The sequence below is a fragment of the Aotus nancymaae genome, unplaced genomic scaffold, assembly GCF_030222135.1.
Source record: "Aotus nancymaae isolate 86718 unplaced genomic scaffold, 86718_ANA_hifiasm-v0.15.2.pri h1tg000033l, whole genome shotgun sequence".
Lineage (NCBI taxonomy): Eukaryota > Metazoa > Chordata > Mammalia > Primates > Aotidae > Aotus > Aotus nancymaae.
Genome location: NW_026988447.1, coordinates 62,436,974 through 62,457,993, shown reverse-complemented (window position 1 = coordinate 62,457,993; position 21,020 = coordinate 62,436,974). Strand labels below are relative to the sequence as shown.

At 39.6% G+C, this 21,020-nt stretch overlaps 1 protein-coding gene across 3 annotated transcripts in view; it reads left to right on the top strand.

Moving 5' to 3' along the window:
* NFKB1 (nuclear factor kappa B subunit 1) overlaps nucleotides 1–21,020 on the top strand; it is a 127,347-nt gene that overhangs the window by 103,133 nt on the left and 3,194 nt on the right. For all 3 annotated transcript variants that reach the window (XM_012436529.3, XM_012436528.3, XM_012436530.3), the window contains 12 exons: nucleotides 693–836; nucleotides 2,410–2,499; nucleotides 3,644–3,838; nucleotides 5,009–5,150; nucleotides 8,615–8,729; nucleotides 13,552–13,753; nucleotides 14,198–14,367; nucleotides 14,697–14,799; nucleotides 17,600–17,724; nucleotides 19,070–19,136; nucleotides 19,446–19,618; nucleotides 20,403–20,559. In XM_012436529.3, the coding sequence (XP_012291952.1) occupies nucleotides 693–836; nucleotides 2,410–2,499; nucleotides 3,644–3,838; nucleotides 5,009–5,150; nucleotides 8,615–8,729; nucleotides 13,552–13,753; nucleotides 14,198–14,367; nucleotides 14,697–14,799; nucleotides 17,600–17,724; nucleotides 19,070–19,136; nucleotides 19,446–19,618; nucleotides 20,403–20,559 (1,683 nt within the window). The remainder of the gene's footprint in view (nucleotides 1–692; nucleotides 837–2,409; nucleotides 2,500–3,643; nucleotides 3,839–5,008; nucleotides 5,151–8,614; nucleotides 8,730–13,551; nucleotides 13,754–14,197; nucleotides 14,368–14,696; nucleotides 14,800–17,599; nucleotides 17,725–19,069; nucleotides 19,137–19,445; nucleotides 19,619–20,402; nucleotides 20,560–21,020) is intronic.

The window sequence follows — 21,020 nt, the reverse complement described above, 5'->3', positions numbered from 1 at the left end:
ATAAGCACCCCATGCCCATCTTCCCTTCATCGTGTTTCCTCCATATCCCCTTCCCAGAACATCTTCCTTTTCCTTCGTCTTATGTAAAATTGATTCTGAGAAGCCTTTCCTGAATTTCCCAGCCCTCAGTGACCCCCTAGAAGTTGTTTTCCAAACTTCTAGAACACTGATCTGCACCATGAATTTAATGTATGTAGTGTTATAGTGCTGTCTCACTAAGTCTTTCCCCCGCTATCTTAAAACTGTTGGATGGTTCTGGATGGCAAAGACATTATGTCATGCTTCTTTTTATTTCCAGCATTTAGCTCATTGTAGATGTGTAATAAATATTAACTTACTAGCATATGAGTTATCTTGTGTGACCAAGCAAAAGGGTCAGTAAATTTTTTATTCAGTATCTTTTTGATGGACAAATATTTCACTGGTTTTAACAACATTGGGGACTTAAGAAACTGTTGTAGAGTAGATTTGGGTGTGTACTGCTCTGTGGTCTCTCTGGGGCTAGTTTTCAGTCTTTGTACCCATTGGAATAAATATAATGCTTCTTGAAATTTAGCATCTCTTCCTCTTTGAGTGCTTTCTATTTCCCTTTAAGATGTTTAAAAATACTGTCAGAATCAGTGGTCTTTCTGTGGCTAGTCGTGGGACTGAATCAATCTCTTCTCCTCTGGTTTCTCTTCCTTTAAATACAGATAAAGAAGAAGTGCAGAGGAAACGACAAAAGCTCATGCCCAATTTTTCGGATAGTTTCGGCGGTGGTAGTGGTGCCGGAGCTGGAGGCGGAGGCATGTTTGGTAGTGGCGGTGGAGGAGGGGGCACTGGAGGTACAGGTCCAGGTACAAAAATATTTATTCTTTCTAAAACTTTTTCCATATTGGAGAGGGTAGAATTTTCCTTTCTTTAGTTTCTGAGCATGTCTGCGAGTTGAGTGGCTATGATATTATTGAATATATTAATTTAAATTTCCTGAAAAGTGTATATTTATTTTTCAAAGAAATCCATGTTCATTTTACAGTATGTAGATAATCCCAAAAGCCGTAAGCAGAAAATAAAAGTACCCCAAAGCCAGTTATCTAGTGAATACCTCCCTAAACATTTTAGTATATTTCTCCTTTACATTTTTTGACATAGTCATTGTTTGGAAACATTGAAAAGATTTCATATTATGTATACAATATAGATATATATTAAACATCTCTATATATTACATTGTAGAAAATTTGAAAATACATAAAATCTGTCATCAAAGATTAACTACTTTTTCATGTATGTTATAGTAGATATTTATGAATTTTCCCCTATATCTACTATATTCATAAATGGTATAGTATATAAATAGTATAGTAGATATGCTATACTATATATACTGTATAATAATATACTAGATATATATACTATATACTATATATCTACTGTAATAGTGTTAGTAGTATGCATGCTATTATATAGTATATATACACTATAGTATATATGGTATACTATACTATATATTACATAGAATATATAGTAGATACATATACTATTACATAAATAGGATAGTATATATTCATACTATATGTATCTGCTATACTATTTATGAATACAGTTGTGCTCATTATCCATATGCTTTTAATCCATTTATTTGTAATACTGTTTTACTATCATTTGCACCATAACCGTATAGAGTCGTATGTGCAGCATTTACCTGAGATGTTAACATTTCCCCCGGTAATATGAACTTCACATAAGCACACATTTTAAGCATCATTTTAATGATTCATTTCCTCAAGTGAACAAACCATAGTATAACTTACTTAAATGTAGTTTCCTGTTTTCTATATAAAATGCTATACTGAACTCCTATTCACGTAACTTTTCATTTATTCCAGATTACTTTAGTAAATTAGAGTCTTTGAAGTAAAACTACTGTCTCAGAGGGCATGGCATCTAATGCCAGCTGCTTCCCCAAAGAGTTGTACCCGTTTATGCTTCCACCAAAAACGCCTAAGCATGAACAGTGGTGGCCATTTTTCCACTGAGGAGTCAGTATGTTTTTCTGTGTTTTGTTTGATTTAGTTTTTTTCCTCCAGGGGTTGTTTTAATGTCTTCTACATAGGCAAGTGTGAGTTTGGTTGGTGACCCTCACTATTAGCCTCTCTCCTTCATTAGGAGTGGAGGCTTTCTCTATCACAACCCCTCCCTAAATCTGTGGTGTTGTCAGAGTTGTCAAAATGTAAACTTTACCAGTGGAATTCTGATGGTCCCACGACTCCCACCACGTGTCTTAGTCTCAACAGAAACACCATGAGTGGGCACAATAGTCTGCTTTCACACCAAAGGCTGTCCTCACCTGAGAGACAGACACTAAGTTTTGCTGAGTCTTTGTAAAATATCTTCATGATGTTTCCTTTGTTTTACGTGCCATTTCAGGGTATAGCTTCCCACACTATGGATTTCCTACTTATGGAGGGATTACCTTCCATCCTGGAACTACTAAAACTAATGCTGGGATGAAACATGGTAAGTAATGCTTTTTCTTAATACCAAGGAAGGAAAAAAAATAATTAATGCTTAAAAAAGTTTTCTAAATCATTACTTATCACAACAATATCATCATCTTGAAAAATAATTGAGGAATGCAGATAAACTAAGATACTTTTTCCAAAAGATATTATTTCCTGTGGCTAGTGTAAGCTCTATTCCTTGTGTATATTTTATATATTTACTTTGTAAGTGGCATGAACCGAGGAAAGAACATTGAAAAGAGATATACAGAGACCTGACTATTCCAACATTTTAAAAATCACCAAACTTATATATTCTCTTTTTTCCTCAAATAGTACACTTCTGAAATCATTTTGAGTTTTATAGGATCGGTCTTTTCCCATGAAGTTATCCCCTGAGAAGCTGCAGCTAAACCACCTGTTGATAGTTTATATTACAGGTCTGTTCTAGTGTACGCATGGAAGAAATAATACTGTAAAGAAGGCTTCCCACTTACTGAATACCTATTTTTGTCCCAGGTGCTATTACATGTTTTAACTGTTATCTTCATGATTTCTCTGTATGAAAAATATTAGTATCTCCATTTTGCACACAAAAGGCACCAAACTTCAGAAATGTTCATACTCACTGAAGGCACACAGAAGTTAGTGGCAGAATAAGAATTTGAAGCAGTCTCCCCATAAAAGCTAGATGCTGTCATAGTACCTATCAGATAACGTAGCTGAACGTGAAAGAGCACGATCAGAAATGGTACGCTGGACAGCTTCCGTCACTGAAGAATGTGAATTTACAGCACGTCTTTATGAGTTGCTTTGTTAATTAGCATCAGGAAAAAGCTGCTCTGCTTTCAAGAACTTTAAAAATTCAGCTTTCCTGCAAGTCACAGAAGAGCTTTATTTCATTTTTCTCCTTTACAAATAAGCAAAATAAGATCTAAGATTTCAGAAGTAGACTGAAAAATTATTTTTAGGAATGAGAGTTTAGAATATCACCAAAACATGGTATTTATGATATGGCCATTTTTAAAAGAGTCTCAAATTATTTTTTTTCCCTTTTCAGCAAATTTGCTTCTAACCTTTATCTGACCTATGTTGGAATAGTGAATTGTCAATTAATATATTTTACTGAGAAAAAGCTGATGTTTTTGCATTTATCTTAGGAACCATGGACAGTGAATCTAAAAAGGACCCTGAAGGTTGTGACAAAAGTGATGACAGAGACACTGTAAACCTCTTTGGAAAAGTCACTGAAACCACAGAGCAGGATCAGGAGCCCAGCAAGGCCACTGATGGGAATGGTGAGGTCACTCTAACATATGCAACAGGAACCAAAGAAGAGAATGCTGAGCTTCAGGGTAAGTGAGCACACAAGTTACGTTCTGTTGGTTGGCTGTGGAGGGGTCAGTCCTAGGTGTAGAAAGATATCTGCTAATCTAAAGATGATGTATCAATATCTAGTTCAATGTACTCTTCAAAGTTATGTATGCCTTTTGAATAGCATGTGTCAGATCATTTTATTCACACTGGGATTTCCATTTTTGCTCTGTTATCTTTGAATATACAGAAATTTACATGAACATTCTCCAGTCATAATCATGCAGTTTTAGGATATTGTGAGAGATAATCAACTTCTTTTCTGGCACAGATAAATAGAGAAGTATTTCCATAACCTTAATAGTCACCCTCTCTAGAATCTGGCTTAACCGTCATACTAAAGTAGAACTTTGCCTTAAAATAGGAACTTTTCTTTTTATCTTGTTGCCTTCTTTGAAGAAGTAGGATTAGGAGAAAATGTACTTTTGCATTTACTCTGAACCAATACTTATTAGCATATGTGTCATGATTCTAGATCGTCCTAAGAAGACTTCTGTAAAAGTAGAGGTAGTAAATATTTAGAGTTGGTGGCCACATTTGGTGTCTGTCACATATTCTTTTTTCTTTTACACCCCTTTTAAAATGTACAAGCCATGATTAGCTGGGAAGCCATATGAAAAGCAGGTCGTAAACAGGTTTTGGCCCAAAGGTCACAATTCTCTAACCTTGATGGAACACACTTTACAAAAACATGAGTGTCTCATTGAAAGTTTCTGTTTATGGCAGAGACGTGTGTTTTTCCACACATTGCCTAACAAGCTAATTGTTAGATTCCAATGAAGGATTATTTCACCAAGAGATTGGTGATTTAAAGTTATGGTAAAATCTAACATTATTTGGAGATTGTTTTCCTTAAAATAAAAGACATTGATTGTTCACCTTAAAATAACAGACATCTCTAAATTTTTTTCCTCTAACAAACTATACACAGATTCTTTAAGATCAATCTCTAACAATATTTGTCAGTGACCCAGTGTCCAATTCTGCTTTTTCTACTCAACACAATCCAAAAGCATTGAAAGGAGCATTTTCAACTAAAGCGATGTGTCACGGTGTGAGAACACCGATGCTGGTCAGTCTGGCCTCAAGCATGCCTTACTGGTAAAACAAAAGAAGGAAACTCAGCTGTGACTGTGGTCATTGCCTTACAGATAACCTCTTTCTAGAGAAGGCTATGCAGCTTGCGAAGAGGCATGCCAATGCCCTTTTCGACTATGCAGTGACAGGAGATGTGAAGATGTTGCTGGCCGTCCAGCGCCATCTCACTGCTGTGCAGGATGAGAATGGGGACAGGTAAGTCAGGACTTTTGTATGATGGGTTGTTTTGGGTAGGGAAGAAGAGCGTTGTATAATGCATACAGACGAGAGATAAAAATAATTTTTCAAATGTATTGAGTCCTGTAACTGGAACAATCAAGAAAACTAATGTGTACGGTAACCAGAGCAAAATTTGCTGCTCCATCCTGCTGTCACCTGTTGGAATCTGCAAAAGCTGGAGGACTCATCTAAAAGTGAATCTCTCTGGATGTGTGTAGGTAACGGTACTTTTAAAAAGACTTGCTTTGTTTCTTGAAATAATAACAAGTCCTACCAAATCCCTGAAGCATTGTTATCCCAGCTGCATTTTTTATGATGACAGTGTACTCAAGAAAGAGCCCAATAAAGGCAGCATCAACAGATGGTTAACAGGGTAACAGGGACTGGTCCTTCTTTCCCAGTTACTGGTGTCTTCTCTATTCCCTCTGCTAATGGTCACCAGCCTGAGACTGGCTCAGACTTTTGTGACTGCTCCAGCCCGTGTGTGGGAGTCGAACATTCCAGATACCATGCCTTCCATTCCTGCTAGTACTGAGATTGTATTTGCAAAGCCACCTGGCTTCTTTCTAAAACAGTTCTTAGTCCTTTCATTGAGACTTCTAAAATGATCTCAAAAGCCTATAAAAATAACAAGAGACAGCAGCCTTCACATTCGAGTCAAGTGCCTTATCTAAAACCTTCCTAAAATAGCATCAACACAGAGAAATCCTTTTCTGTGGAAATGCTCTTGAGTGCTGTGTTTTAGACCTCAGTTTAAAAATTAAACCAAGCACTTAAGGAAAGTAACAACCTCAGGCTTTCAAACAGAGAGACCTTTGTTCTCATTCCTTGCAGTGTAACCAAGGATGTGGTATAACCACTGGCTTTGTTATACAGTATGAGAGGAACTAGTACAACCTTCTTGGTATAAGGCCATGAACAGCAAAATGCTTTTTCAGGGTTAAATAATCCAGTTAGCATTCAGTCACGCACAACCACAAGAAAAAGCAGTTAACCGAGACAGGACAGCAGTGTTTCAAGTGGCATTTCCAAGGGCCCGTTGAATTGATAAGTCTAAGAATATGAGCACATACAGGTTGGAAAGGAGGTGCTGGCATCTGAAGGGAGGACTGTAGGAAGGGATACAAGGCGAGGCGCATGCGAGTTCCCTCCTAAGACCCAAGCACACTCACACAGGCAGGCTCTCAGCGAGGCCACAGTGGTGGGACTTGGAGAGACTAAAGGATCCTCATAAGAGCATAGGTAAAGGACAGATTTTGGCCATCACAGCCCAAGTCTCTTGGTTTTTTTTTTTCCACAGCAATTTATCGTGTATTTCAAAATAGATAGAAGACAAGATATGGAATGTTCTCAAACACAGAGAAAAGATAAATATTTGAGGTGATAGATATCCTAAATATCCTGATTTGATTATTACACATTGTATGTATCAAAATATCACATGTGCCTCATAAATATGTAAAATTATAATGCATCAATAAAAAATTTAAAAGATTAAGATGGCAAATTATACATTATGGGTTTTTGGCAAGTCTCTTGTTTTAATTCAGCTTGTCATATTTGGCTAATAGTCTGAATCCTGTGGCCATTAGTCATCATAGAAAATACAATAAAATATATATATATAAGACTTCTGGTACTGGGGAAATTCCCATAAGGGTGTGAGGATTTGAGGGGGAGGGGGATTGTACTTCTGCTATGAAATGCTGAGCTGCACATGGAAATTTTCGGGCAGTTTTAGAAGTATGACCTTTTTCTTAGTATATGTACACCATGTCTGTGTCAGTTGAGGCCCTTTTCAGAAGTTTTCTTCCAGTATCACATTTCAAGAAGCAATAGTGAAACCCTGAGATCATCCATTTTAAAATATTTCTCAAGTAGCAAAATCACAATTTAGTTTTTTAGACTCTTCTGTGCCAGTGTTAATCCCAAGTACGATATTGTTGCTATTGCTAAGGAAGAGGCCCGAGTACAGTGGCACCTGATAGCTTTAATTTAGAGAAGATCCAGCCTGCACCTCGTGTCCCAAATGTAGTGCTGCTGTGAGATGCTTCAGTGTGCTCTGCACCTCCATCTGTCCATGCTCTGGAGTGGTCATCTTCTTAGACGTTCATCTTCACGTCTTTAGAGCAATACACATGTATCCCCTATGCAGGATTGCTCATGGGATTAAGAGATGACTTTGGAGTAAGACAGGCCTGGGTTTGAATTCCAGTTTCACCACTCATTGGCCTTGACTGAGTTATATGATGCCTACAAGTCTCAGTTTCATTAGCCAAAAAGTGAAGATAATGTTACCTACCTCATAGGATTATTGTTATAATAAAAAGGCAGTGTTATCAAATGCTTAGCGTAGTCTGGTAAATCAAAGCTCCCAACTTTGATTTACCAGACTAGTAGCCACTTTTTAAATTATTATTGTTTCTAATTAATTTTAATAGTATGTTTTTAAATAATTAAAATAATTATGCTCCTTGGAGTGACTTTGACACCACCAGTATGTTCAGTCTCATTAGCCTAAGCTCTTAGGTTCCTTTTATCATTCTTATTTTTGTACCTCTACTGCATGCTAGGGCTGTGAGGCTGACTCAGACAGAACCTGCCTCAGAGACGCCGACAGGAGAGAGGAGAGAAATGTATAGACAGCTGCAGTTGTGTAACCAAGCAGTAAACTTGAGAGGGACAACCTGCTCCACCTAGGAGGTTAGGAAAGTATTCTCTGAGGATGTCAGGCTTGAACTGGAATATAAAGGATAGAGTAGGCATTGTCCAGGCAGAGAAAAGGAGCGAAAACATTCTAGGCAGAGGGAATATTTGTCAGAATATTTACCGGATTGGTGGGAAATACAATCACATTCTTTCTTCACAAGTTTACTGCAAGAATTTTCTTCCAGTAGTTACAAGCTTCACTCCAATCTCCCCTCTTGGGATCTAGAAAGATCTGTTAAAAGCCACTGCACTGTATTTTGGAGTAGGGGCAGCAGGGCTAGGTGAGATAACTAAATTTTTCTGAACAATTCCTAGTGCCAGGCATTCATTTTCAATAGATCATATGTATGTCAAGGGAAGTCATGGGGAAAGGTAGAGGAGAAAACCATCTAAAGCCATAGTGCAGCGATAGAACTGGGATTTAAGCTTAGATCCTTCTGGGCTGGAAGCCTCAGTGTGTTTATACATCAAGGGGTCAGACATGAATGCTCCCAGAGGCCAGGCAGGTACCACCAATAACATAGCAGCCTTGGGTAGGCAATTTGGAGGGATGGGTCCTCTGGAGATAGCATCCCACCTCAGATTCAATACATTTTATAGATTCAAAACATTTTAGGGCCAAATAAAACTAGGTATGAGAACAGATTCCATCTTTAAGTCTAATCATATCTTGGGAATCTTCTTTTTCATTAACATTTTAGTTAATTATTGCCACTATGTTTTCATTCCAGTGTCTTACACCTAGCAATCATCCACCTTCATTCTCAACTTGTGAGGGATCTACTAGAAGTCACATCTGGTTTGATTTCTAATGACATTATCAACATGAGAAATGACCTGTACCAGGTAAGCAGAAATCTCGAGGAAACAACCGAAGTAAAATCCATAGTTTCCTTTTTCTTTTGTATGTTTGGGTGCATGTTATTTTTAGTAATGTTAAGAGTAGCGAAAACGAAACCAAACTTTTGTAGGTAATATCTAAAATCCCATTAGTTGAGAATGTTACTTATGATTTAGGATCCTTTGATCTGTGGATATAACAGCCATCAAGCCACAGTGAAATTCAGCATCCCACTGGGGGAAGGCAAACTCTAAACTTTAGAAATCAAAGAGTTTTTTCATTTAAGAGGGAGAAACTAAAGCATCACATCTGTCAAGAAAAACAAAGTTAAAAAAAGTTTGAAAAGCCAGTAATTTGTAAGAATTTTGAAATCTACTGAAACATACCTTGACAACATCTAGATTAAATATATATCATATAAAGCGTTCTGAAATCACCACACAGAAAGGTTAAAAGTTTGGTTGAGGGGGAAAAGGTGTCTTTCAAAAGCAGAAAGACAGCTCCAAGTGAGGAAAACTGGGAACACCAGAGTTTTGCCCAAATCAGGTTTTTTTAGGAATTAATTAGGTGAGCTAAAAATACAAGGAACTGTTTTTTCCAGAGCTCTTCCAACACTGCAAAAGGAGAAGTTAGCTGGAGACACAGTGAGGTCCCCTGATGGGCATGTGCAGAATTCAGGGAGAGGCAAGTAGCTTGGGAGCCCCTTGGGCAGAAGCAGAGCCTGGACGTTGGTGATGGGGGCCCAGTGACCCCAGCCAGCCTCTCTGGCTGAGTGACTGCACTGTCATGAGGCCAAGATGGGGTTTGGCTCCCGAGGGTTCCCCTTCCTGCTCCCAATTGCTTTGCCCACCTCACTGTCTTTCCCCCACCCCCGCCAGTATGCTGTAGGGGGCTCCTGCCCTTGCCCACTTAGCTTTCCATTTGTCTCCTTCCCTTCATTGACCCGGAGCATCTTCCTCATCATCCTTGGATAGATAGTTTGCTGCTTCACGTGTATCTCTCACTTCAAAAATATGGCCAAGATCCTGTGTAATTATCTACTTAGTAAAGATATTTGTTCCTGCTCTCTCATTTTTAAAGTAGTGATGTGAATCGATTTTATTTCCTCGCTTTAAAGGAAAATGCTTTTATTATTTTGAAGAAAATTTATTAAAACTTCATTTTAGCTTTAAAGGAAATTAAAATATTTTTTATTCCCATTCTTTAAAATGTGCATTAAAGTGCATTTAAAGCAAAACTACCAAAATGTTTAATGTGGCTCTTAATAGACTTTTTTACCTGGGACTAGGTTAAAAAAATAGGTTTCCTGATAGAGGAAAATGACCATTTTTTCATTCAATATAAGTCACTATTAGGCTTCTTCACTGGTTGTTGTGCTTAATGTCAAAGAAAAAATAAAGTTAGTGACTCTTCACTTCCTGTTAACATAAAATAACTAGTATGAAGTGTGATTGTAGGCTGACATTTAAAGGATGTCTTCTTGAAACTTTCATATCATTCTGGGGGTCATTGGTATTTAGGAAGTCATTTTGCCTGTATAGTTTGATTCTCTCAGACTTTTGGACCAATTGTTCCTTTTAGTTGTCACAAATATATGAATAAAACTAGGAATGGGACATTGTAGCTTGTCCTCTTTTCAAACCTTGCTTAACAGTCATATTCAAGGAATTGCTTATTTTATGTTTATTAATAGGATCTGCAAAGGACACAGCACAACAGGATTAATAGCTGTGATTGTTTTATATCATAACTCTTTACTGTATCATTTGGTTACATATGTTGAGTCTCTCCAGTGTGTTAGAGACAAAAACCCTGAAACTACCACCATTGATACTTCTATCCCTTCTGATCTAGGGATCTCAGAATATATGTCCTTTTGTCCCCCCACCTTACCACCAGTCTCACAAATAGGCAGGGATTCTGCCTCCCTAGTACGCCTTCTAGGTCTCAAACATACACCCAGTGGCAACTTTGGTTTGAGAACTAGAAACTGCTAAGCTTTGAACTCTTGATTATCTGTTGTAAAGGTTATGTGGTAACTAATCTTAATGGAAAACGATAGTTCTCTAAATAATTTGGATTATTTAGCAATGATCTTAAACATTCTCCACAAATACCTTTCACTAATCTTAGTACATTTCTGTGACCATCTGTCATGATCAAATTCCTCTCCCCACCCACCCTCTAGAAACACTCAAAATAGTCCAAGTGCACAGAGTTAGGATTTTTCTGAAAATATTCTCTTTAAGCCTTTTTTCTCCTCTCATTCTCCTTCCCCCAACATAGACAAGCACTCCAGAGTGTTTGGTATGGATTGTAACATTATTGGGGGATTTTATGTGTATATTTTTGTTTTTAATGATAAACATATATATTCATTGTTTTAAAAATGGTACAGAAGAATATACATTGGAAACTCAAAGTTGCCCACCCTGACAATGCCCGGGTCCCTTAGCACAAATGTCACTATTGTGTTTATAGGTAGTTTTTCAAGTATTGGGCACAGATTCGCATATACTTGAAATGTCTAGATATTTTCATATACTCTCGCATGCAATCCACATTATGTTAAATGTACTTCTCTTGCCTTGCATTAACCTTTAAAATCTTTTAAATGTAATTATAGATTCAAAGGAGGTTACAAAAACATACTAAGAGGTCCTAGTATTTACTGGGAGGAAACCAGAGGTCTTCACCCAGTTTCCCTCAGGTAACATCCTATGTAACTACAGCAGTATCAAAACCTAGAAGTTGGCACTGGTACAATCCACAGATCTAATCAGATTTCACCAGTTTTATACACACTCATTTATGTGTATCTGTATAGTTCTTCGTGCATGTATTTTTAAAATGCATAAATGGCATTGTACTACATGTTATTGTATTTCTGCCTTTGCTGCTTATCCACACAATTCTATGTACAGCTAGCTTATTGTTCCCGCTCCTGAAGAGAATCCCATAGTATGGATCTTCCACCTATCACATCCTCATTTCCTAGCAGTAGACACTTTACCAACTTCTAACTTCCTACCTCAGTACATAATACTGCAGTGACTGTCCTTACTTATGTCCTCTTGTGGGTTTGTATCAGAATTTCACCTGATACATATCTCTGCAAGAGTTGGGTTGCTGGGACATTTGTATATTTGGCTTTCCAGAATGTCTTTGTAAGTCCCCATGCCCATAGCCATAGCGTGAAGGTTCCTGGATCCCCACATTGTATAATTGTTTAGACATAATCCTTGGATTTAAGATCTAGAAGCCTTATATCATAGAAAACCATTGATTAGACTGTGGAATAAAATTTTTTTGAAAAAAAACCTCTGACTCATAAGAGTTTTTTTTTAATTAAATTCAATCTACAGATAATTTCTAATTCCTGAATGGTATACTGTCCTATAATTTCAGATCCTTTTTTTCCCCACAATCTCATTCTCTTTCCTTTTCCCATCTCCCCAAGTAGCATTTAAGAAAACACAGATTAGCAAACAGATTAGTTTCTATTGACTTAGTTATTTTTGAGAGGAAGGCTCTTAGCAACAACAACTAAAGTTTTCAGGACATCACTTCATTTCAGGCCAGGGTGATAGTCCTAGAAAATGAAAGAAATAAGGGAGAGTAATAAGGTGGCAAAAAAGAGATACTGGTCTAATATATTAAATAATCACTGTAGTTGAGATTTAGAGGACCCACCCATCATTCATCCTGCCAGTTCTCATATGCTGTAGTCACCTACACAGCTAGGAGGTTGGTGGCTCACCTGCTGCTGTAGCCAGTAACTGCTCAATGAAAAGGGAATTTTAGGCAAATTGGCACAAGATTGGCTAGATGTCATAGGCTCCTGTGAAATAAACTCATTTGTGTAAACCTATATTGCTGTTCTCTGTCAGTGAACTCAGTTCTTTGAAAGATACCTTTGTGATTGTATGTCTTACTCATTTTTAAAAACACAATTTGCAAAACATCTCTTATTTGCATTCACCAAAGTACTACCTTGTGGGCAGCGTAGTCAAATGGACTACTTAAGTTCCTATTAGGTATCAGCAGCTCACCTTTTTTATTCATCTGAGCCCCCTTAGTGAGATAGTTGTATTATCCTGGTTATGTTATTTAGAATCTTATAACACCTTTTATGAAAGGGAGTAGGAGAGCTATATTGACTGGTTTCAGGAGCCAATTCATGGGACAGTATTTTTTAATTTAGTAAATTTAGTTCCATGTCAGCATAGAATCATGGCACTTTTCTTAATTGGTTTCTATCGACTACTTCATTTAAATTTCTTCAGTGAAAACATAGCCTTCATTTGATTTGTTAACATAAAATTATCAGCTGAAGATAATTCCTACTAGAAATTTAAGGAAACTAAATTTACTAGGTGTCCTCAAAAATCAACAAGCAGTGGGTTGTGGTGAGAAACAAGAAGCTGTTAAGACTTGCAAATATAAAAATAATCCACTACCTAAAAACTTGTAAGTACATGAAGTGATGGATTTGTTACTTAGCCTGATTTAATCATTTTACATTGTAAACTTAGATTAGAACATCACATTGCACCTCATAAGTATATACAATTACTATTTGTCAATTAAATTTAAAATAAAAAATTTTAAACCCAAGTTATTGAATGGCTAAGTGTTAGTACAGCATATGTATTTCATTAGCATATGGTATGGAACAGGATACCTTGGGTGCCAAGGTCAGGAATTAATCTAGGAATGAGAAGTGTCCCTGCAGGATGGCCCCACCTGTTGCAATGACAGCCACCAAGCTGTGAGTTCTAAGTGTTCACCGCTGACCGGTGACTCTCCTGCCCCTTTGCTTTCCAGACACCCTTGCACTTGGCAGTGATCACTAAGCAGGAGGATGTGGTGGAGGATTTGCTGAGGGCCGGGGCCGACCTGAGCCTTCTGGACCGCTTCGGTAACTCTGTTTTGCACCTAGCTGCCAAAGAAGGAAATGATAAAGTTCTCAGTATCTTACTCAAGCACAAAAAGGCAGCACTACTTCTTGACCACCCCAACGGGGACGGTAAGAGGCAATCACATCATTGTAACTTTTTCCGCCTCGTAAATACCTACTAGGTATTTGATAAATGTGTGTTACTTGATTTGTATCCAGAAGGACTTTCCTTAGTCACCTGGAATTCATCATCTCTTTTGGGCGTTTCTGTTGCTCACCAAAGCTAATTTTTTTGGAGATGATTTGGAATAGTAGGAGGAAAAAGCAGAGACCTGAGTAAACATTCATCTTGAAGTACATAAAGCATCATTCATTCAGAGAATGTTTGTTTATGCCCAGTGTCTCCTGAGAACATAATAGGAGACTGTAGGTCTTCAAAGCAGAACAATAGACTTATAGTGCCTCTACTGTCCCTCCCTATGATCCAGTTTTTGCTATTTCCTTCAGCTTCACCAAGGGCCATCTTATGAGTAGCCATCCCATCCTGTGACTGTCCCTTTGCTTGGACTCTAGGTCTGAATGCCATTCATCTAGCCATGATGAGCAATAGCCTGCCATGTCTGCTGCTGCTGGTGGCTGCTGGGGCCAACGTCAATGCTCAGGAGCAAAAGTCCGGACGCACAGCACTGCACCTGGCTGTGGAGCACGACAACATCTCATTGGCAGGCTGCCTGCTCCTGGAGGTGAAGGACACACTTACTTCCTTTTGCATTGAATTCCTGAGGGAGATTTAAGGAAATCTTCAAAGAATGAAGTCAGTGGCTGCTGTTCTCCCTACAGTCAACTCTGTTTACTTAACATTTATGAAGGGCTTCAGAGTAGCCCCTTCAGACATTCCCCACCCCGCACTCTTGCTTGGCATCTCTAATTGGGGATTTCTTCAATGACAGAGCCAGCCCAAAGTAGCAACCGGGCTAGTAATAGGACGCGAGGGGCCATGCACACTGGGAGGTGGGGACGAAAGGGCAAAAGAGCCTTCCACTAACGCTCTTCTGTGTGGACTGGATTGTAGGGTGATGCCCATGTGGACAGTACTACCTACGACGGAACTACACCCCTGCATATAGCAGCTGGGAGAGGGTCCACCAGGCTGGCCGCTCTTCTCAAAGCAGCAGGTAAGGTGGCCTGGCGGTCATTAATGAAACATGTTGTCAAGAATGCAAACCCAACTTCAACAGAGCAGCCATGTCGCCTTCTTTAAGCCATAGACCTACTGCTGAAAAGCAAGGGCAAATAAAAATTATATGGCAAGTCACATTTTATCTGCCATAAGGCACTGTTTGGACTAGTAATCTTGGGCTTGACCCTCACAGTCATGTTAGTTTTTACTTTCTGATTCATCTGTTTGTTTGGGGCTTGATTATTTAGATTGACTCCCATGACAAGGGGTCTTTTCAAAGTAGAATTTGATTCCTTATAGAATTCTGAGTAGTATCAGTCTCAGATCATGTCACAAGTCCCCAGAAGAAAAAGATTATTGGTATAAGAAATCATTTAAAGACTTCATTTTCAAAGAACGGTCTCTTAGAAACTGAAGTATAAGAAAAAGAAAATGGGCCATATATTAAGACCCATTATGTGGAAGACACTAAAAATGGCTACACTTATTGACCTTGCCATGTACTAGGCACTGTGATAGACACTTTATGTGCACAGTCTCATTTAATGCCAGTCACCCTTTGGGACAAATACCATTATTACTCCCATCTTAGAGTCAAGGAAACAGATGGGAGAGACTACCAGATTCCATTCAGGGTTCCAGTAAGTGACAGAGCCGTGAGTCACACTTTGCAATGTGAGCTTCTCTTTACTTTACTCTCTCTACTATGTTTCTCTCTCCTGGTTTGCTCATAGGTTTGCAGATGTTATTCCATTTCTAGTCTTGTGAAGTCTAGAAAATGATCCGTGCTTATCTTTGAATCTTCAGTGACTTACATATTTAGAACCTCAAAATATGTGTAATGAAATTGGTATCTGAAGCCTGCCCTGACATATCTGATTTACTTTAGAGGTTTTTTTCTTTTTAATTTAGAAGGTAACTGCTTCATAAATTCAAGAAAACAAAGCAAATTACAGACACAGGAACTTTTTCTTTGGGAACACCATATTTTTCTCTTTTGTTAAATTGAGCTTTTTCTTGAACAAGAAACTCTGATTGCAGTGTGTATTAATAGTTTTAGAAGACACTGATTATAATTAAATGCCTTCAGACAAGAAGCTATAACCAGCCAGAAGCGATGGCTCATGCCTGTAATCCCAGCACTTTGAGAGGCTGAGGTAAGAGGATCACTTGCACCAACGAATTTGAGACCAGCCTGGGAAACATAGTGAGACCTCATCTCTATTAAAAATTTTTCAAAGTAGCCAAGCATGGTAGCATGCACCTGTAGTCCCAGCTACTTGAGAGACTGAGGTAGGAGTGTTGCTTGAGCCTGGAAGTTCCAAGAGTGCAGTGAGCTACAGTTGTACCACTGCATTCCAGCCTGAGCCATAGAGTGAGACCCCATCTCAAAAAGAAAAAGAAAAAAGAAACTACAAATACCCTTTTAAAAATACTTTATATTGAATTCTCAGAATCCCATTAAAGGAATAACAAGTAACAGTTTCTCTGATATACAAATGAAGAAACTCAGATGAAAAACCAAAGTCCTAATTTTAATGTCATGAAAAAGGTCAGGTAAGGCCGAGTACAGTGACTCATGCCTGTAATCCCAGCATTTTGGGAGGCTGAGGCAGGTAGATCACCTGAGGTCGTGAGTTGGAGACTCACCTGGTCAACATGGCGAAACCCCATCTCCACCTAAAAATATAAAAATTAGCCAGGCTTGGAGGCAGGTGCCTGTAATCCCAGCTACTTGGGAGGCTGAGGCAGGAGAACTGTTTGAGCCCTGGAGGTGGAGGTTGCAGTGAGCCAAGATCTTGCCATTGCACTCCAGCCTGGGCAACAGAGCAAGACTCCATCTTAAAAAAAAAAAAGATCAGTTAAGGGATAAGTCACTCCTCCAGTGTTTGGTCCTGTAAAGTGTTCATCTTAATTTCTCCACTGTCTTCATGCTGGGATTACATTTATTGCCTCATAGATCAGGCCAGAATTGGGAGAGTAAAATCAAGAAATAGCATGGAGATCCTTCTTTGCTTCCTATTAAGCACCATTCTCTTATTATTGACCCATCTGATGTTCTCCCAGCAAGATAAAAACAAGTTCCTCCCCCGAAAATGGCATCATTAAACATCAAGCTAAACACTCATAAAAAATAGTCGAAGCCTCTGAGAAGTAACTGCAGCTCTAGTCTTGGACTTACATTGGGGTTTTGTTATTTGTTTGTTGTTTTTGTTTTTGCCGGATGCTAAAGGGCAGACTAGATTTCCCAAAATATTTCAATAATTCTACATCCTAGCAGGTTGGTTTGTTTAAAGATCAGAACCCTGGCATTGCTGTACCCAGGAATGAAACTGGCCATGCTGTCACTAGACATCAAGCATCTTTACTCTTTTGAGTGTGCAAGAAAAGGGGCTGAGAAATACGCATTGTAATGCATAAGTTTGAACGGTTAGGACCCTAGTCCCTGTAATCTGCTGTTCCTCTGCCCTCAGATTAAAGGTGCATCATTCAGTTGAGAAATACCCTATAGAGTTCAATGTGAAAGTCAGAGTATTTCAAGTTTTGTTCTGTTTTTTTCTGAAAGTATCTTTGGCTATTTAGGGTGTTATTAGACACTTTTACAATCAAAGTAAATTATAATTTTAAAAGAATTTATCTGGATATTCCAGTAGAAACATTTTATGCGTTAAAAATTATCCAGGTGATTGCCTCAAGCTGTTACAGTGCTTTGCTTTTGGGAATCTGACCTCTACAGGCAGTTGGAAGTTAACAATTTCTGGGTTTACCTAATACTGTGTAACCTAACTTCGCAGGAGCAGATCCCCTGGTGGAGAACTTTGAGCCTCTCTATGACCTGGATGACTCTTGGGAAAATGCAGGAGAGGATGAAGGAGTTGTACCTGGAACCACACCTCTAGATATGGCCACCAGCTGGCAGGTCAGTGCCGCTCCATCTGTCTGATGGTTGCCCCTGAGGGAGTCAGAGGTTCAGGAATATAAGAACAGATGGTCTTCCTGGTGCTTTATTCCCCAAAGAACATGCCTTTTATTTTTAAGAAAGTCTGCTCATCAGGGACCATTTTTATCTTGAAAAGCCCTATCCATGAAAGATCTAGGTCAGCTGAGTTCTAAGTATGAAAATGTATGCCTAATCAGATCAGAGTTGAGATGTGAGAGAGGGTTAGAAAAACACACAATTCACATGAAAGTTACCCATTCTGAACTCACACCAGCATTGTTACCATCTCAATTTCTGAAGCTAAGATATATGTTACTGTTGGCTTACAACTTAGGTAAGTGATTTTAGGATATAAAAATAAACTAAGAATTCTTCTTACAATTTCAATAAATATAAAACAGAGTAAATAGATTTAAAGCCCTCTTCAAAACTCCACAGGACTGAGATCTGAAGGTATAAAGCAGTTACTAGGTCATTTGGCCCCAGGAAGAAGAGCCAGAGAGAGGAGGTGGGCAGCATACAAGATCTCCAACATGACAAGATCGGTTCTTCCAGATGCGAGAGCTGCTCCACTTCTAAAACTGCTCGTCTGCCTCCCACAGCCTGTTTGTGTCCAGCTCAGTGATGCTGGCAGAGACTACATGGTTCTCCCTTTACAGTAGCACCTCATTTCCCCAGAAGGCCTTGCCACAGAACACAAAAAGATGACCTACTCGGTGACCCCATGCTCTCCTTACCCAGGTCAGCTAGCAACAGAGTGACTGCAGAGAACACAAATGCCTCTGCAGCTATGGAATTCTTTTTGTTTTAGCCTAAGACATTTCTGGACCCTCAGTTAAAACGTAAATATTTCCAGAAGGTTGACACCAAGGCTTGTGAACATCTAGACATCTCAGTTTGAGCAAGCTTACACATTTCATTCTCATCAGCCTGTTACTATGGGAAGAGGGGACCCAGCTTCACAGTTCTGAGTAGCTCTTCCCTAGCTTTAGGCCTCTGAGCAGATGATTGACATGGTGGGCTGGACAGCCTGTTCCTTCCAAAAGGCAGCGGCTCTGATTCTGCAGTTTGGTTCGGTATTCTGACCCAGTTCAGAGAGTTTGCGCAGAGCAGAACTTCCCAGCACCAGAGCCTCCACAGCTGTTCTTCTCCCAAAGGGTACCATATTCTTGGAGGATGGTCCCGACTCCTTTTGCCATTCCTCCATCATTAGGGGACCAGGCCCTCCTAGGGAAGACATCCTGAGTTCTTTATTATAAAGAAACAGACTGCCCTAGTGGTCTCTTTTATGTATAACATTTTCTGGTGTTTTTCTTGCCAACAGGTATTTGACATATTAAATGGGAAACCATATGAGCCAGAGTTTACATCTGATGATTTACTAGCACAAGGTGGGTTGTGATAGAACCAGATTCTCTTAACCATTATCTCCACACTATCGTTTAAAGACAAGAACTAGCATTATCCAGGGTCTACTGTGAAAAGCACATTTCTTATTTCAGAACCAAAAAATGCTGGAGGTAGATAAAGGAGAATATCCAGTTTTAATCTGCTATAAATACATGCCGCCTGCCACTCAGCTGGGCTTTGACTTTCAAGCTTGGCTGCTTCCACCGGGAGCTGAAGGGCAAGCCAGGTGGGAGTCCCTCCAGAGTGTCTGTGTCAGGTTAGACAAGCGTGTTCCTTCTCATTCCCTTCAGGAGACATGAAACAGCTGGCTGAAGATGTGAAGCTGCAGCTCTATAAGTTGCTAGAAATTCCTGATCCAGACAAAAACTGGGCTACTCTGGCACAGAAATTAGGTCTGGGGATACTTAATAATGCCTTCCGGCTGAGTCCTGCTCCTTCCAAAACACTTATGGACAACTATGAGGTAACACATCACCTTACAGATTCAGCAATTTTCATTTGACTTCACTCTGTTAACAGCTCTGGCCAGGGCATAATCTCCTTCCCTGTTCCTTAGCTCTGAAGAAGAAAACCAGTCATTGCCCAAGGCCAGGTCAGCAGCCCATCTTCCTAAGAATGCTGTTTTCAGATACCTTCAGATTTTCCCCATTTGTAAATACCTGGAGACTTCCTGTGAAAAATGCTACGTAGAGGGTCAGGATTTTCACAGAACTTTGATGGCCCTGAGCAAACAATCGATTGTAATCCACGTGCCTAGCTTCCTGTCCCCAAGAACACACCCCGTGCCAGGGCATTGAGTCATGTTCGGTGAGGTGACTCCTAGTGGAGCCATTACCTGGTAATTTTCATTTCTAAATATAAAATGTAGAAAAGCATGGGGTGAAACTATTTTCTATTGAAAATTTCATGGTTAGCTTTGTTTCTTCCTGGATTTTCGAGCTTCAGCTCACAGAGGGAGACTGCGGACACGTCACTGTGGGCAGAGCTTCCCTGCCTCAGCGCTTCTCTCGCTGTCTCTCTGTGCTCACTACAAACCCCTTCTGTGATTTCCTGAGAGGTCTTTGAGCCGAAACAGGAAACTCGATTCGAAGACTGTACTTTCTTAGCGGCTCTTCTCTGCTCTTCCCATTTCCTCCAGGCTCCTGCATGGAGGGAGGCAGCGGGAAGAGGGAAGGGTGGGCTGTCAGTGCCTACAGCCTGCACTGGGACTCGAACACAAGAACGTGCTCCTCCTATCTTTCTCACAGGTCTCTGGGGGGACGGTCAGAGAGCTGGTGGAGGCCCTGAGACAAATGGGCTACACCGAAGCAATTGAAGTGATCCAGGCGTCCTCCAGCCCAGTGAAGACCACCTCGCAGGCCCACTCGCTGCCTCTCTCGCCTGCATCCACAAGGCAGCAAATAGGTAAAGAAAAAGAACAGAAAAGGCCCTGGAGATATTTCCCAGCTCCCCTAGGCTGGTGTCTCCAGCTCTCGGGATATGATGTGGCAGTTTCTTTGTTTCTCATCTTCTGAATACACTTCCCTGTGTGTCTGTCTACCCCCGGGCTCACCTTCTGCCTCTCTTGATAGTACCATTCAGATGAGGGGGCCATACCCTTGGAAAATCACATTGACACATGGACTACTTAATAAACACTAAATAAATACTAAAAACAGCATGATATGGGTGATTAAGGTAGATTAAGGTAGATAAATGTCTTAAATTTAAAAGAGAGAACAAGATACACAGAGATCCATCTCCTCCTTCCTTTGCCTCTTCTCTCATGCTCATGACACTGACCTTGTCCCCCACCATATTTGGGACCACGTGTCTTGCCACCACAAATCCCACAACCATATGTGATGGCCTCTCAGCCCAGCCCA